The sequence below is a fragment of the Puntigrus tetrazona genome, chromosome 9 (genome assembly GCF_018831695.1).
Source record: "Puntigrus tetrazona isolate hp1 chromosome 9, ASM1883169v1, whole genome shotgun sequence".
NCBI lineage: Eukaryota > Metazoa > Chordata > Actinopteri > Cypriniformes > Cyprinidae > Puntigrus > Puntigrus tetrazona.
In genome coordinates this window covers 5,123,077-5,140,059 of record NC_056707.1, presented here as the reverse complement: position 1 = coordinate 5,140,059, position 16,983 = coordinate 5,123,077, and the positions used below count along the sequence as shown (strand labels likewise).

At 41.6% G+C, this 16,983-nt stretch overlaps 3 protein-coding genes across 4 annotated transcripts in view; 2 read left to right on the top strand and 1 right to left on the bottom strand.

The window, feature by feature from the left end:
• The first annotated feature begins 60 nt into the window (after positions 1-60).
• ybey (ybeY metalloendoribonuclease) lies at positions 61-1,946 on the top strand. 2 transcript variants are annotated; one of them, XM_043248555.1, is made up of 4 exons: positions 61-532; positions 648-779; positions 859-927; positions 1,342-1,946. In XM_043248555.1, exons 1-4 carry the CDS (start codon positions 323-325, stop codon positions 1,426-1,428), a joined length of 498 nt encoding a protein of 165 aa, XP_043104490.1. In that variant the 5' UTR covers positions 61-322; the 3' UTR covers positions 1,429-1,946. The 2 variants fall into 2 exon arrangements, with proteins under 2 accessions (XP_043104490.1, XP_043104491.1); XM_043248556.1 differs by lacking the exon at positions 859-927.
• Positions 1,910-11,923, bottom strand: usp37 (ubiquitin specific peptidase 37). The gene is made up of 24 exons (XM_043248553.1): positions 11,568-11,923; positions 10,304-10,544; positions 9,464-9,629; positions 9,271-9,365; positions 9,079-9,194; positions 8,850-8,927; positions 8,556-8,644; positions 8,382-8,475; positions 7,922-8,077; positions 7,035-7,166; positions 6,778-6,901; positions 6,377-6,582; positions 6,152-6,269; positions 5,660-5,739; positions 5,410-5,574; positions 5,290-5,337; positions 5,091-5,208; positions 4,258-4,474; positions 4,016-4,176; positions 3,418-3,478; positions 3,208-3,323; positions 3,059-3,128; positions 2,846-2,984; positions 1,910-2,772 (listed from the first exon to the last, which is right to left on the bottom strand). The coding sequence occupies exons 1-24, from the start codon at positions 11,906-11,908 to the stop codon at positions 2,691-2,693; spliced, it is 3,213 nt and encodes a 1,070-aa protein (XP_043104488.1). The 5' UTR covers positions 11,909-11,923; the 3' UTR covers positions 1,910-2,690.
• A 38-nt stretch (positions 11,924-11,961) lies between these two features.
• Positions 11,962-16,983, top strand: part of insig2 (insulin induced gene 2) — a 5,892-nt gene continuing 870 nt past the window's right edge. Inside the window, exons 1-6 of the mRNA XM_043248554.1 lie at positions 11,962-12,094; positions 14,016-14,310; positions 14,451-14,575; positions 15,343-15,509; positions 15,643-15,742; positions 16,497-16,983. The exon at positions 16,497-16,983 is cut by the window's right edge and continues 870 nt beyond it. Coding sequence (XP_043104489.1) covers positions 14,067-14,310; positions 14,451-14,575; positions 15,343-15,509; positions 15,643-15,742; positions 16,497-16,538 — 678 coding nt within the window. The 5' untranslated portion in view covers positions 11,962-12,094; positions 14,016-14,066 and the 3' untranslated portion in view covers positions 16,539-16,983. The remainder of the gene's footprint in view (positions 12,095-14,015; positions 14,311-14,450; positions 14,576-15,342; positions 15,510-15,642; positions 15,743-16,496) is intronic.

The following is a 16,983-nucleotide window of genomic DNA, read 5'->3' as shown; positions in this document are numbered from 1 at the left end:
CTTTTATTTTGACACGTGTTTCCATCATTTCGTCCACATGTATGAACTTACGAGTCGGCGCACGCGCACTTCCGGTTTTCAAATCAATGAACAGCAAACTCGGGGCCATGGCAGTTTTATTAAAATGACAGTTGTCGTTGTTATGCGTTTTCTGAACATGCGTGGTGTTTTTGGTACTTCCCGTAGGCAGCGAAACGAATCCGTGTACGCCTCTCCGTCCGAGACGGTCACCTTGTGAACGGCGGCGAACGAGAAAAACCTCCAGCGGGTCGGGGTGCGTTTAGCTCACACCTTTCATTTATCGTTTAATCGCGCTTCGACCATGGGCGTAGTTCTGCGGAACCTACAGAACGTGGTTCCCCTGAGACGCGCCAAACTGCGCAAAGACGTGGAGATCCTCAGACACATCTTCGGGGTGCAGAAGTTTGACATGAGCGTGATATGCGTGGACAACCGCAAGATTCAGCGCATCAACCACATCTACAGGAAGAAGAACCAGCCCACAGACGTGCTGTCTTTCCCCTTCTATGAGGTACAGCGTGTCTAAATAGATGTTGTGTACGAACGCTGGCCATTGCCTGAGGGCTGGAGCTTGTCTGATTTTGTTGGCGGTTGTGAGCAGATCGAGTTTGTTTCCATTTCTTAAGGATCTGAGGCCAGGCAAAATCCCATGCGCCCTGCAAAGAGACGAGTACAACTTGGGTGACATCTTCTTAGGGGTAGAGCATGTAATGCATCAGTGTAAAGAGTCCTCGCAGGATCTTCACGAAGCCCTTACAGTAAGTCACATTCATAGCCGCAGCCCAGAGGAAACTTCATGTCGAGGTTTGTTGAAATGGCTTTTTTCGTGCTGCACAGGTGGTCACTTCTCATGGGATCTGCCATTTACTGGGATACAGACATGAAACTGAAGAGGAGTGGAACGAGGTGGGACACAACAGCGGCTGTAGTCTAGTTACACGACCACCCTGACCAAATAATGTCACTGTGGGAAGTAAAAACTTCCATTCCGGGGAACATTTCTTTAGCAGTTTTTATTTTTCAGCATCCAAACTTAAGCTCAATCGTGATCACTTTGTAATACAGAACTAGGGTCAGTCGCTTTTATGATTGCAGATGCATTAGTATTGGTTTTCATGATATCAAATAAATTAGACCAAGTAATTAATATTGCAGAATTGTATTGGTTTTCATTTAAATAAATCTGAATTGCTTTAATATCTGAATATATATGAAAAGATATCCTTAAAGTCACTACTAAAAACAGCATTGTTGGACTTTGACTTGACTTTGCCCCATTAAATGTAAAGCTGATGTTTTTCCTCTTTGTTCTTTCCACAGATGCAACAGAAAGAGAGCTACATTCTCAGCGAGTTCAACAGGATAACAGGCAGCCACCTCGAGCCCCTCACGAAGAGATGCACATAGCAATGGATACCAATGGAACACACTTGATTTTTCTTTTTTCTAAATAAATTTTATTTAAAATGTGTTTAAGGAAGTCAAAGACCGAATACTAAGCAATTAAGTAGAGCTTATACCACTGTTTCAGAGAACACCATACACACAACGTCCAAACAAGTCCCACTCTTCCATGAACCTACTCGGATGATCAGAACAGAAAACACGAAGAAAGTGGTTACCGAAGACGTGACAATGAGAACAGTACAGTACAAATCAGACAGTGAACAAGATCCTAAAATAAATAACATCAGCTGACTTCATGTGAGGCATTCTCCTCAGATGCTCACTATATTTAATAAAGGTGTGAACGGTTTTCATTTGATGTCTTTCTGAAGACAGACATTCTACACAATGGCTGTGCAACTTCACTGTAAAGCTCTATATAGAAGAAAAACTAAATTGTTTTACTAGGTCTGTAGGTGTGGAGAGGCATAAAGAATCTTGAAGTGAGATCTTAAAAAAAAAAAAAAAAAAAAAAACAAGCTACATCAATACCACTGAGCTTGTTAGGTTAACGTTTATAAAAGAGGAATAAAACAACCAACAGTCATCAGTAAAGCCTTGAATATAAATCAGTACTATTCCAAGTCTCTCTTCATCGCTATAGATCATATAAAAGCCAACTGGCGAAAGCAAATATTGCACCACATTTTCAGCTGCATATCAAACAAGACAGACACCCCGTATTCCCTAATCCACCCAAACATATACAAGAATAAATTTTCATATGCAATAGATTGAAAAACAAATCTAAAATTTGCAGAGGGGAAAGGGGAAAAAAATGCTCTTAATGCTTAAGTTCACCAGAGGGTACTTTTATAAAGGCAAACAAAATATTTAAACAAGAGAAGAAAAAAAAAAAAAAAAGGAAAATAAAAGAGCAACTTCGAGGTCAAAGTTACACCTGTTGAGAAACTCAAAATGCTTTCTATATTTATATATATTTATTTTCTTTGCGTTTCCCCATAAACATTTGTACCTAGGAGGTTCTAGAACATTTAGCCATCTAACTGCGAGTCTACATTTGAAACGGTAACAGTATTTCACAGGGAGAAATGGGAAAAGTGAAAGAGAAATAGAAAAGGAAAAGTGCCCAAAGTAGGTGTGTGTGTGTGTGGACGGTCTTCAGTAGTACTGATGAAGGGCGTGTTTACCCCTGGCTCAGTTCAGCTGTTCATCAGCAGAAGGATCCACCTAGATGGGATGTTGAAAGCGTGCGAGAGCGTTTATAGCGGCTGCAGCACCGTACGACCGGCATCACCGTTCCCTCCTGCCTTCTCCAGCTCAGACAGCTCCTCAAACACATCTCTGAACACACAGACGTCCTGTCAGATCACAACAACACCACTAATACGCACGGGCTACTTGGACTTATACTGACTTGTGCATGTAGAAAAAGATGTATCCGCTCCGGTCACGATCTCTCTGAACTGTGGACTCCTGCGTGCGGGAGACGTCCAGATCATTGTATGTGAGCCACGACTGTTTCTTCATGTCGTAAACATCACTAATGTAATGCCCTATAGGAGGAGAGAGACGGTAAGCCACAAATGTAAAACCACAAAGCCATACAAGAATTTGACAACATCAGTACCTGACGATGAGCTGCTGCCGATGTGACTGACCACACTGATGAGTCTGAAGGAGTTCAGGAGCTCTCCAGTCTGGAAAACAAATCATTACGTTTTAACCTGAAAACTGGCCCTTCTCAGACAGCACCGGGGGGGGGGGTCTCAGACTCACCTCTGCGTTCTTCTTGAGCTCCTCGGCTTCGGCCTCACTGTACTCCATATCCAGACCATCTTCATTCCCAGAGTCATCGTCAGAGCACAGCAGCTCCGGCAAAGAGTTATTAAACTCTACAACACCACAAACCTCCACGTTAACAAAAACAGTCCTGTTCATAAAGATAATGTGGCGCGGAGCACAATGTTCTGGGTGTGTCTCACTGACCTTGCAGACTGAGCTCAGTGGCTCTCTTCAGATCGTCATCCTCCCTCATCTCTCTCGCCTCCTGTGCAATTAACACAGATAATACTCGCTGAACAACAGTCATTATCATCATCAGTTAAGCTGCGCTGACGTCAAGGATGAACGAAACTGGGAAAGTACAGCTGCTAAGAAGATTGTGCTAAAAGACCAACATCCTAAATAAAGTAAAACATTAGATTCTCTCTTCTAAGTTTTGTGACTGTTGTTTCTTTCACTGCAGATATTTTGTAAATACGGTATATTTTATAAAAACAGTCCTAAAATGTTATTTAAAAACACACATGCGTGTTTAGATTTTGTTGTGAAATATGACCTAACGTTATTTAGAGTTTCACTGAGATACAAAAAAAAAAAAAAAAATTCTGAAATAAGGATGTTTCAGTTTTATCAGTAAACAAATACAAATTAATGGAGAATTTAAACAATAAGACCATACATAAAAAGGTAAAAAATTCACAAGATTAAGAAGTGTAAACGTCAAGATCCACAATAACAGTATCAGGATGATTACAGTCTTATTAAATTCATGAAAGACAGAATTGACCGCTGGACTCCTCACATGTTCCTGTAGGCTCTGAGCGAGGGCCTGCTGCAGCTCCTGTTCCTCTCGCTCCTGGTCTAAACTGTACTGCTGCACCCAATCCAGCTCTCCCTGCACACCTTCAGGCGTCTGGTTCTCCTTATTCTCATCCATGGTCAGATCTAGAGACTCCAGGGCATCTAGACACAAACCAAACAATAATCAAAACAACTCTGTAGGCCGGGAACACGAGCACAAAGTCTAGCTAACACTCCAGAAACCTGCAGGCTGCTTCTCTCCATCCAGAAGCTCCAAATGATGAGTCAGGTCCTGCCCGTCTGCATCTCCAAACCCCGTGTCTGGGCTGCTGGTCGGCTCGTCATCGGGGCATCCGGACAAACTAGTGTCGTGCCGACTCATCTCCAGCACAGCTGCTAGCATCTCTTCATCGTTGATGGCATTGAACTCTGAGTGCTCGACCTGTGCATTGTGTTGCACCTGAGGATGAAAAGGAGGCTAGATGTGAGCCGTTTAACAAGTTTGAGCACTAAACCAGTTTATTAGAATGATTTCTGTAGGATCATATGACGCTGAAGTAATGATGCAGAAAATTCAGCTTTTTTTTTTATTTATATTATATAAATAAAATAAAAAGTAGCATTTTCTCACTTTTTCCTCAGTCATCTTTTGATCAAATAAACAGCTCTGGTGAACATTTCTACATCTAAATCGAGACTTTTGATTGGTAGTGCAAATGTGTGTTAAAATGCTGCCATTTAAACAATTTACCTTTTTGAAAATCTGCATGTATTTTCAACAACTTGGTTCGTGTGAGTTATGTATATGCGTGTGCATATTAATAATAATACATATACAACCGTTTAAATATCTTGAATTATATTTTTAATCTTTTAAATATTACTTTTTTAATCACTGTTGAGGTTTATTTATTGTCTAAAATCCTGCCTGGCTGTGTAAAACAGCAAATGATTCTTCAATTAGGGATGAAACTTCTTATAAACATCATGTTATCATAATATTATAAATTAAACAATTTACATGTGTGTGTGGACGGATTCCAGCAATCCAATAAAAAGACAGTGTTTCTTCTCACCTCTTCCGTCCTGTCATCTTCTGAATGATGTTTGCGACCGATTTTTCTGACGAGCTCCTCCTCACTATCCGAGTCACACAACATGCCGCCCGAACTCTCTGGCTTTTGAGAACCTTTTCTGTAAACCACCAATTTAAAACACATTAGTACGAATCAAGCCCAAATGCTCTTAGTGTGCACATCAGAGGGCTGCTCTCACCGTAGCGTTGAAGAGTTGACCGACTGCGACATCTTCAGCGTCCTGGAGCTGAAATGAAATCAGTCGCTGAGTATGAAGAGCGCTACGCTAAATGACAGCATGTTTAAAAGAGAGTCTTACATGGCGTTCTGCGCGCTCCAGCCGAGGCTGAGAGGGGGGCGTGTGGCGTCTATGCAGTGTGAGAGCAGCGTGAGATATTTGGGGATCAGGACTTGTTGGCCCAGCTTGCTGTTTAAAGACAGCTGACTGTTGTAGCTGTAGCGTTTAAGATGAAGTATCAGCACTCTGCAGAGAGTCAGTCATTTAGATGTTATACATTGGCCACAAATAAATCTGAACAACAACCTAAAGTGTGTCTGTTCATCCAAACCTGGGAAGCCTGCTAAATTTGTGAGAGACGGTAGCTGCTTTCCCACTGCACTTTTCACAGGAATACTCAATCTCCTCCATCTATAAACACAAAGCCAACAAGTAATAAAGTGAAGCACCACATTGTGGTTTCATTTGATAATGACTTTTAGAAGTAACTGAAAGTCACAAGAATCGTTTGCTGTTTTACTCAGCCAGGCACGATTGTAGTCAAATAAACCTCAATAGTGACAAAAAAATATAAAATCACTATATAATAGGGTAATAACTATGACAGCATTACTTTTCTTCAGGGAAAGAAATAAGTCATCAAACTGTATCAACATGTTTTCAAAAAGCCATTCAGATATTTGTATTCTTCATTTGTTATTGACTACATGCAAATATTCAACAGCCATTTATCAAATTAAAATGTTTATCACATCTGTTTTGGTGATAACAGGAGGTTACTGTTTGATCATTCATATTTTACAGCTGGTGTGACGCGTCGTACCCTGAAAAAGAGATCTAGAGAGTCTTGTATGGATCTCAGAGGAAGTGTTTTTTTCCTGCGCGGCAGGTCGATGGACAGGTCATTGAACTGCTCTCGCTTCGTCACCACCTCTCCACAGCTGTCCACCAGAGCAAGAGAGCACTCGGTCAGTAATCAGGCAGCATGCGTAGACTCGTGCTTTTTAATAATATGTCCTGTAATAACCACACAGCCTCTTTTATTCACCTTTTACACGTTATGGTGTGCTGCACTTCGAACTCCATGTTGACGGTCACTGGGCAGGTGTAAATGCGTGAGGTGTCCACCTCCTCTGCTATCCGAGCGCTCTGTGGCTCCTCCCAGCCCGAGGGCTCATTCTTCCAGCTTTTGTTGATCTTCTCTACATCCTCCTTCAGCTGGTCCAGACACTGGCTCAGGAACTCATGGGCATCCTGAGGAAAAACAGCTAATTGAGCATCCATACCAACAGACAAACATTTTTATTATGCTGTCATCTGTCATTGGCCGTCAGTGATTTTGTCACCACTGTATTGTTAATATCATAGTGTAAAAACAAAACGATTAAGTCATTCTATCAATGTGAATGGGCTTCAGATGCACCTGCATAAGAAATAAAGATGTCTTACATTCTGCATGTAACCAGAAAAACGCTCAGCCGTTGAAGAAATAGCGTTCTTCACTCGCCGCAGAAGATCTTTCTTCACTTCTGGAGGGGAAATATCTTTCCTGGCCAGCAGAAGAGCGAAACGCCTATATAAAAGGAAACAAAAACAAAACATTATTATCCAGTCACAAACCTGTTAATTACATTTCTAGCAAAGGTTTAAAACAGTCTAAAAAGTACATAATTTAAAGGGGGAAAACAACAACAGCATGGCCATACCTCAGAAGGGCATTGCCGGGGACCCTCTTCCATGGTATGCCCTGCTTTAACAGGTCGTTTGAAAATGAGGGCAGGCTGAAAAGTGACTGGAGTATGGCGTTCATATAACAGGTGTTCCCAAGGTTGGAGAATCTAATGGATAAATAAGCAAGAGGCATGTGATAAGCTAAGGACAAAAAACTAAATTATGTCATTCAGTCTTTATATTTTGGCTAAACGTTTGGTGCATCCATAGAAATACATCAAGATGCTTTATCACCGATTGCTCAATATCACACTTTATGAGAAAATTGCTGCCATATTATTGTGGATGGTATGATATGGGACACCCCTACTCAACTCGACTTTGAAAAGTAGCAGATTTTTAATTAAAAAAAAATAAATAAATAAATTGAGTCACAAGTCCTTGCCTCACTTTATAGTCTCTGTGCGCAACCAGCATAGACTGCTTCCAAGGTTCAGGAAACGGTCCTCTGTAAATTTGCTGAACAATAATTTTGGCAGTTAACTTTTTTTTTTTAAATGCAACTTATCCACTGATTTCTTGTAGTTTAACTTTCACAATGAAACACAGCATCTCCAGAACATGGCGCCCGCAGCAACACTACAGCGAGAATAATAGTTTAGCCTTCTTTCTTTGTGTAAACATTTGGGTGGTGTTGTGACAATCCCACTCTGTGACGTAGAAAAGTGTGGGCATGTTTAAAAGAGCCGTTTTAGGAGGGTGTGGACAAGTCATAACTTAAAGAATCTCGCTTTGGTTTTGAGACTTTTCAACTTTAGGGATCTTATCTATGCACAAACAGCTTGTTACACTCCAAAGAGAAAGAAAACCTGATATCGCATCATATGACCCCTTTAAACCATTTTATGCATTGGACACTCACCCTTGCAGTGGAGGCTGCGGCTGAGTCAGCGCAGACGGTCTTGGTTTGTTCCAGCCACCGTAGTCCAAATTTGGGCGCACCTTTTTAAAGGGAGTTGAGTGATTGGGTAACATTAGGCTTCTTTTAGCGGAGGGACACTGGCCTGTACTGCTGGGCCTGTAAAGGTAAAAATAAAAACAGACATGATTAACACAGGATAAAAAAAACTGACAATACTGGCTTATATAAAATTATTTGTCTATGAATTGGACTATACTAGCCACACTGTATGCTTGTGCAGCAACTGAGGACAATGCACTTCTTGTGCCCCAGAGTTATTTACCGTTACAGAGTCATTTTATCACATTCAGTTTACAGTATTGCTGTGAAACAGTCCATTTTCCAGAGAGCTTTGCAGGAAACACCGGTTTAGAAAGTACAGTCTACTGACCAAAGAAACCCTCAGTCCGAGGCTCTTTACCTGTCCAAATATGAATGAGTCTGTGAGTAATCTTTAGTTCCTGTTCTGCTCCCATAAAAGGATGTTGGCTGGAGAGGGGCAGGCGTGTGTGGAGCTGTGGAAATTAAGTAATAAGAAGGCGTCAGAGCAGGGTGGAAAGCAGCTACAGTAGAAGAAATATGAAGAGACACTGACCGGTTGCTCTGTGCTCCTCTGACTGCTTTAGTTTCTCTTTGCAGCTGAGCAAAAACTTTCGGGATGAATCCGTGATGGCTTTATTGTTGCTAAAAACAAGCAATATTGTTGAATTTCTTTGCATTTAAGTGCACTCAACTCAAAAGGTCGCTGTCTGTTCAGTCTTATGAAAACAAAATCCATAACAACTAAATGTATTTACTGTACCTGTTTTGAACGCATCCTTTCTAGAAAGGACTAGTGATCCCAAACATTAGCATATGAAAACGAACTCACAGACTAAGTCTCGCTCACCTAGAAGAGTCGTTCTCTTTGGGGTAGTCCTCGGTCATATCACCATCAGAGTTCATCAGCCTCTTCCTCTTCTCGCTCCTGCAGGACAAAAACTTTAGTTGTGGTCAGGGCGACCTTTATTAAATTAACAGTCATTGAACTGCTGAAACCTAAGATAACATGCAAGCAAACATCATAAGAAGTGCACACACTTTCTAGGGACAGTGTACCCAACTCTAAAAGTGCACACCTGTTCTCAGAGAGCCCATTGCGGCCAGGTGTGGAAGACACCCGGCTGGGACTCCCAAGAGGCTTTCTCGGCGTGTTGTCCTCTCTGCTGTCCAGACTTGGACGTCTTGGAGTGCTCTGAAAGAAAGAGCAGGTCAATCGTAATATTTGGAAAAGAACCCATAAAGATGCGGTGCGTGTGACGCTGTGCTACCTGCTTTTCTGACGGAGAAAGGCCAGAGTCATTCTGTGCTGCGCGATTCCCAAGAACTAAGCCAAAGCTAGCACTCCCCTGGTTTGTCTTTAAAACTAGAGATCGGTCAAAAACGACAAAAACAAAACTTGACATGACTCTGAGAAGAACGGACAGAGATATGAAAACAACGGACAACTCGAAAGAAACATACCTGCTGGTTTCCCAAGCCTCACCATTTCGAGGTATTCCTTCATTTTTTTAGCAACCAACAAGGACAGTTTGTCCATCATGACCACGCTCGAGTCTTTCAGAGTCAAAGTCATGCGGTTTGGGCCGTGCATTTGATACCATGACACCTGCTTAACATTGTGATTCAGCTGCAACAAAACAAAAGCGTAATTAAGACTTAATACATTTGATGCTCATGTCTTACAACGAAAGTTTGTGTCTCTAAGGAGAACCGTACAGATGTTTCTTAAACCCTATAAATGTATTTCATACATATTTCTAAGGATTTAAATGATCGATGCGTAGCTGACGCACACAATCTAGCTCATGCCTTCAGTCATCTATTTAAATCTACTTTTCAGCAACACCAAAAAAAAAAACACTTAGTATAACTGAAAATATTTTGCTTTTTAATCTTAAAACTATGAAGATAAAGTTTTAGCGTTCGTAATATTTCAAGACGAACGTTTACTCAAACTCCTAAAAACAAATTTACCTGATCATGCTTGCTTTTTTTTATAATTATGTTAAAATGTCAGCATCAAATACGAGCCATTTAAGGAACTATTGTTGAGTTTTAACTAAGCATTTAAAAAAAAAAAGAAGACATAATTTAACGATTTTATTGATCTGCATCAACCATAATAATTTCGTTGTTTCGGCCATAGGAATATCGGCATATGTCTGCTCAGCATGTTCTTTTTCCCTCTTCAAGCTCCACATCCTCACTAAATCAAACTCTAAAACTCTGCATGGATCAAACGTTACACTTAAAACAACAGCATTAACGCAAAACAACGATCACGCGAAGACAGGTCTTCACCTGAAACACCCTCGAACTTCCGCCGCTGTTGAACTTGACTAGCAGGTTGATTTTGTTGTCTCTCTCGTGGATTTCAAAGACCCCCTCTTTCCACTTGGTGGTCCCCAGCTCTCCACACCTGATGCGGATGCGGACAGCGCCGCCGCTGGTCAGCTTGGGCACTGCGACGGCCATGAGGGCGAGAGGCGCTCCGAACTCCGGCTCTGGACACGATCGAGGGCGAGCGGACGCGACCGGAGACCTGCAACGAAAGACGAGAGGCGATGTCCGACGTGAAACGGGCCGAGGCGCAGAAACGCGAGCGTCACACGGTTACCGGCGCGACTCTTTCGCGGCGAGCAGGAGCGAAACGAGCGCTTCTCTCAACAAAAAGGCACGAGCTCGATCCCGTGCGTTTCGTTTTTCACATCTGTTGTAAACGAGACGGTGTACGTCAATGCGAGCACAGCTTTTAAAAGAAAACCGAGAGCTGAAACTCAAACGACCACGGCGGGAGAAAGTCACACAAACCACGTGTCGGAAATAAACCGGACTCACAAATAAACCACACAGACTCTCAAAGTAGAGCATGTGAACTTATAACGCGTGGATGTCACTCAACGGCATCTCTGTAATAAAGTGCCTGCGTTTAAAACGATTAAAAAAAAAAGAGCAGAACAGAAAATAAACGCGGTGTGAAATCTACGTTTGACCGTTAGATCTCTCGCATTCAAATCTTCGCAAACACCGCGCTTTGTATCAAACTAAATCGACGCGTTACGTCGAATCGCAACCGTTGCTTTAAAAGGCTTGAGGTTAAGCGCGACGAACTTCTGACATTTTAAAGTAACTGACTGACTAAGCCGTGCGATTAATCGACGCACGAGGCTCTCCTTCGTGAGATTTTATCCCGAAGAGGCCCGAGTTCCGCGTGTTTCGAGGAGTTCCAGCGAGTGAGGATAAAAGTAAACAAACACACCAGGTCAAGACGTTACGCGCGCTTTAAATGAACCAACTTGACTAGCTTCCCTAGAGACCGCGCACACTTCGAGCGTTCGCGTTCCCGCCGTCAAACAAACCAACTCTCGTGCAATACGCAGGAACGCGTCTTTATTTTGCAGTATCCTCACACTCCGCTGTGAAATAATGACACACGCATCACCCGCACGCAGCTAATTAACTAGCATTAGCAGCCCAGGCCGTGTGACAGGCTTGGCTCCGCTAACTGACCATTCTGATAAAAAAAACCCGGGCAAATTCCGTTCATAAACCGCATCTCGTTTACCTGCGAGAGGGAAATTCCTTAAAGAAAGCGCTGGAGAATGAAGGTATCCGCTCAATGTGGCGCGCTGTCAGTGTGTGAGTTTTGCCGGCTATGATGTTATCTGCGCTCGCGTCCCACGAGCAGCCGATGATGGCGGGAATGTGAAAATTTAGAGCGGAAATGGGAGGTGAGAAGAGGCGCTCGCACTCGCGCGAGATTGCGCGAGATTTCACCGGGGCCGACGGTGGGCGCTCCCGGGTTTCTTCCGTGAACGCTGACGGCGTTTTCACTTGCGTTCGCAATATTGAATTAAATGTATGTTTAAATAACGTTATAAACGTAAACAGAACGATCCAAAACATTACGCGGCTTCGCAAAATAGCCACTTTATTACGTCACCAGCGCCTTCTCTGATTGGCTGCTGAGGCAGCGGGGCGGAAGTACAGCATTATCCACGCTAAAAGGTTTTCTCCTTTCGCCTGCGGGTCCAACATCTCTGTTCAGAGTGAAAGAAACGCCTGTTTAAAACGGCGACAGTGACGGGGATGGTGAGTAATTGTATTAGACATATATTGCAGTGGACTTAACAAGTTAGGACGTTTTGCATGAGGTCTTTTGCTTAAGATATTTTCATCTGTCTGGGACGCAGACTACGAGTAGAGCAGTAAGGTGGTGTTTTGGAGAATTCGCCAGCTTTAGCGTACAATACGTGTGCTCTGTGCTTTATTAATAAATCGTAGTCGATATTCAGGTGGGCTCTTCTGAGAGTCTATTTACTTTGTAAACGAGGGAGGCCTCCTGCTGTTGTGGCCTTTGATCGGTCTGCGTTAACAGCTACAGATATCTGACTAGTTTGCCTTGAGTCTTGCCAAGTGACCAAAAGTAACCTATCGCGGGATTTTTATGCTGCGTGTTTGTGTGTCAGAGGTTTTCTCAAAAAGAGGTTTAGAGAACTCTAATCATAGATATTATAGATACTGTATACCTCGTGTCCCCGTTAAAAATACTGTTGCTTTCAGTTCTTATATTTCATTAGTGTTAAATAGATTATATAGATAGATAGATAGATAGATAGATAGATACACAGAACAACAACAAAAAAAGTATTACTTGTAAATAAGGTTTATGTGTATGTCTGAAAGTAAATAGGCTTTTCATTGATGCATGTTTTTTTTTCTTTTTAGAATATAACGACTATTTGAACATTTGTAATCTGAGGGTGCAAAATAATAATAATAATGAAATATGGAGAAATTTGCCTTTTAATGTTGCCCAAATGAAGCTCTCAGCAATGCATATTACTAATCAAAAGTTTAAGTTATGGTTTCTAATATGAATTTCTAAAATCCTAATGATGTTTGGCAAAATCAATCACCATTATTTATACTTTAATGGAATATATACTACTGTAATGGAAATGTTCGGAATATACTAATTCTATACATTAATACATTAAAAAAGCTATCAAATGCAAAAGGTCTTGTGATAAACCAATTTTTAGTTACAGGTTTTATCTTACAAGTTGAGAGAACCAGAGCGAAATAAAATATTGTCTAAAATTACATTTTTTTCAATTAAACAAATAATATATAGATTATATATAGATAATGCTTAATTTTTGTTTTGTGATTTTTTTTTTTTTAACGCAACGCTCACTTCAAAAAGCAACCAGACAAAGCAAAAACTGTAATTTAAGAGTTATCAAGAGAGTTTCAAGCAAACTGAAACACTAAATATTTGTAGTGGATTATAATGTACTGTGCTTTCTCTTAAAACTCAATTCCTGGAGGGCCACAGTTTTGCTCCAACCCTAATCAAACACACCTGATCCAGCTAATCGAGGGCTTTAGGATCACTAGAAACTTCTAAGTAGGTATGATTCGGTGCTGAGCTGTGGCCTTCTGGGAATTGAGTTTGAGACCATACGTACATGCATACATACACAGTTATGATCAGTTGATATGAATTGTATAATGCATTAGAGCAGTGGTTCCCAACCTTTTCTTGTTTGAGGCACCCTTGGAAAGCCTTTCAAAAGTTCCCGGCACCCTTATAAGGAAATAGATATTTAAAATCTCCGTAGCTTTTTTATTATTATTTATTTATTTGTTTCATTTCGAGAGTTTGCATGCAACAACACCTTATACCTAGTCTTAGATGATATGAGAATACTGTTTACACCAGTGGTTCCCAACCTTTTCTTGTTTGAGGCACCCTTGGAATTTTTTCCCCGAAATTTTGGCGGCACCCTCAAAAGATCTCACGGCACCCCTTAGTGCCGCGGCACACCGGTTGGGAACCACTGCATTAGATGTCAAATGCACAAAAAGGCTGCTGAAGGATCATATTTATACAGTTATGCTGCTACACAGTTTCTCGGGTGGTTAATGTTTGGCTGTATCATTATTGTTGTGAAATTAGTACGTCTGGCCGCCAGACGCCATCCTTATTATCCCTCCTCCTTCCCAGGTGTGTGATGTCAGCTGACAGCAGCAGACGTAGCTGACGTCCTTCAGTGTCATGGCAGAGGTTTCGTCTCTCAGCGGAGCTCCGAAGCGCCGCGGGCCCTACATCAGCACGATCACCAACCGGACGGCGAACCTGCTGATCCGCGCCGCCATGCTCTTTACGGTGGGCGTCTTCCTAGCGCTCGTGCTAAACCTGCTACAGGTGCAGCGTAACGTCACTCTCTTCCCTCCGGACGTCATCAGCAGCATTTTCTCCTCCGCCTGGTGGGTTCCTCCCTGCTGTGGAACAGCTGCAGGTACGCGGACGAGCACGGCCTGCTGTGATTAACGGCGTTTGGGCACATGTATGCGGTCGTCCTTCTCAAGACGGTGTGTGTGTGTGTGTGTGTGTGTGTGGTCCGTGACGCGGATTAAACCATCACTCTTCTTTGTTCAGCGTTGATAGGTTTGCTGTATCCCTGTATGGATCATCGTCTGGGGGAGCCGCATAAGCTCAAGAGAGAGTGGTCTAACGTGATGCGCTGTGTGGCCGTCTTTGTGGGCATAAATCATGCCAGTGCTGTATCCTTGTCAGCAGCGAGAAGAAATGCAATGAAAGCTTGTGAAACAAAGTCATTCTGTAAAGCCGTTCAGCTGCAATAAATGAACACCGTTTTATCTTAAAGTGTGCCTATTATGCCATCTTTGTGCTTTGGGCATGATATTTTTCATATAAAGCCGGAGTAACCCTCGTATAACATACAGCAGACGGTGGAAATGACATGAATGTGGCGAAGACATAAAGCACAGGACAGAACCATTCGTTCACACAGACGCACACACACTAGTTTTGTGAATTTAAATGTTTATTAGTCATCGTTTAAATTATGCGTATTTGCTGAATGCTGACGGCAAACGAGAAAGCGTCTCTATTACAAATCATATTAAAGCAGACGTAATACTCTTCCTGTCGAAAAGTTTCATCAGGTTTTGATTTTGAGCACTTTTTCAGCGCCGTCAAAATAAAAGTCCCGCCTCGAACATATCGGCCGAACGGGAAAGTTTATCGGCCGATATTTGAAAAATGCTGATATATCGGTCAACTGCTTTTTATCAAGATCTTTAGAAATGTTAATGTTTTTTACCGGGTTCTTTTGGGTCAGCATTGACTAAGTACTATGGAAGTCGATGGTGACCCAAAACAACCTGCTTACAAACTTCCTTCAAAATATCTTCCTGAAATTCTACTTCGGTTCTGGTCTACAATAAAACACCGTCCCTGCAGCTCATTATTGTTCAAAAACTGTTGCTCTTGTACGACTGGTTATCTTTAACACCGGTCCCAACAGAAGGTGGACTTTGCGAATAATGTGCAGCTGTCGCTGACGCTGGCTGCCTTGTCCGTCGGCCTGTGGTGGACGTTCGATCGCTCACGCAGTGGTTTTGGGCTGGGAGTCATCATCGCTATACTCGCCACACTTGCCACCCAGCTGCTGGTTTACAACGGAGTCTTTCAGTGAGTTTCACGTCCATTCTGTTACCAGTCTGTTGAAATCATCACCTAATGACAGAAGTAGTTTTAAAGCCTGTTGGCATCAAGAGCGAGAACTGTGAGATCCTCTTCACTGTCCGTGTGTGAATGTGTGCAGATATACCTCCCCTGACTTCCTGTACATTCGGTCCTGGCTGCCGTGTATCTTCTTCGCCGGGGTCATAACTGTGGGGAATATCGGACGACAGCTAGCTCTGGTAAACTTTTGTGTAGTTACTCAAACATAATCACACATTAAGCCTTGAGATGCAAAGGAGGTCAGTAATAGTTTAGTTTTTTGTTTTTTAAAGAAATTAAAACATTTATTCGGCAAGGCTTCATTAAAAGTGACGGTAAAGACATTTGTGTATGTATATGTTTTTATTTTAATTGTTTTTTTAATTTAATATATATTTTTTTATTTTATTATTTATTAGGTTTCTATTTGTTTGCATTTTTATTTTATTTAATGCCGTTTCTTTAAGATTTCTGTTCAAGAGTGAATCCAGGTGTATAGTATGTTACAGTTTCCACAAAATTATTTAGCAGCACAGTGTTTTCAAAATTGATAATAATGATAAATAATTTAAAAGATTTTTAAGGGGTCATGTGACACTGAGGACTGGAATAATGATGCTGAAAATTCAGCTTTGCGTAACAGGAATAAATAAAATATTAAAATACATTCACATAGAAAATATACATTTTACATGTTAAGAATTTATCACAATATTACTGTTATTACTATATATTGTATTATTTATATATTATTATTATTATTATTATTATTATATATTTTATATTTTAAATTGTTTTAATCAAATAAATACAGCCTAATTGTCTTTTTTTTTTTTTTTATATTATTTTTATATATTTGACAAATATATGTATCTATATATAACTGGAGTGGAGTTACGTTACCTTTGAAACACTAAGTATTGCATTGATTTGTGTTTTTTCTGTTTGCTGCAGTACGAGTACAAAGTCAGTCAGGAAAAGAGCCACCAGGATTAAGGAAGAGTCCTCTGCACACATGGGAAAATCCTGGATGAAGAAGTGAAGCACCATCACTGACAGAGCAATCCATCATCGAGGAGCTGCTCTCTGTGTTTGAGGACGGACAGTGTTACAATCTATACCTCCAGATCGGTTTTCCGTCTCCTCCAACGCTCAGGTTCTGTAAGTGTGTGTAACTGTTCACACACACTCATACTGTCTTCTCCAGCGCTGAAATGCTGCTGCAAAGTGCCAAACTGACTCTGGAGGCAAAGCCTGGTGCGTAAATGACTGACCGAACATTTACATGCATTTCATGACACAAAACTCGGCCACATGAAATGTTCTACACGATCTCCCTGCTGTCGTGGCCTCTGTCCTCTGGGACGGGTGGAGGAGAGTCGTCTGGACAAAGCACCGTCATCGGATCTCATTCATCGTGCAGAAAAATCCCTAGTCAGAA

What these genes read in the sequence shown, in the direction of transcription:
- ybey (XM_043248555.1), top strand. Translation starts at nt 323, where the DNA reads ATGGGCGTAGTTCTGCGGAACCTACAGAACGTGGTTCCCCTGAGACGC. An exon ending in TGTCTTTCCCCTTCTATGAG is followed by an intron (nt 533 to 647) that starts GTACAGCGTGTC and finishes CCATTTCTTAAG; the next exon opens with GATCTGAGGCCAGGCAAAAT. An exon ending in ATCTTCACGAAGCCCTTACA is followed by an intron (nt 780 to 858) that starts GTAAGTCACATT and finishes CGTGCTGCACAG; the next exon opens with GTGGTCACTTCTCATGGGAT.
- usp37 (XM_043248553.1), bottom strand. Translation starts at nt 11,908, where the DNA reads ATGTTTTGGATCGTTCTGTTTACGTTTATAACGTTATTTAAACATACA. An exon ending in CCCGGCAATGCCCTTCTGAG is followed by an intron (nt 6,902 to 7,034) that starts GTATGGCCATGC and finishes CCTTTTATATAG; the next exon opens with GCGTTTCGCTCTTCTGCTGG. An exon ending in TGGAGCGCGCAGAACGCCAT is followed by an intron (nt 5,338 to 5,409) that starts GTAAGACTCTCT and finishes ATTTCATTTCAG; the next exon opens with CTCCAGGACGCTGAAGATGT.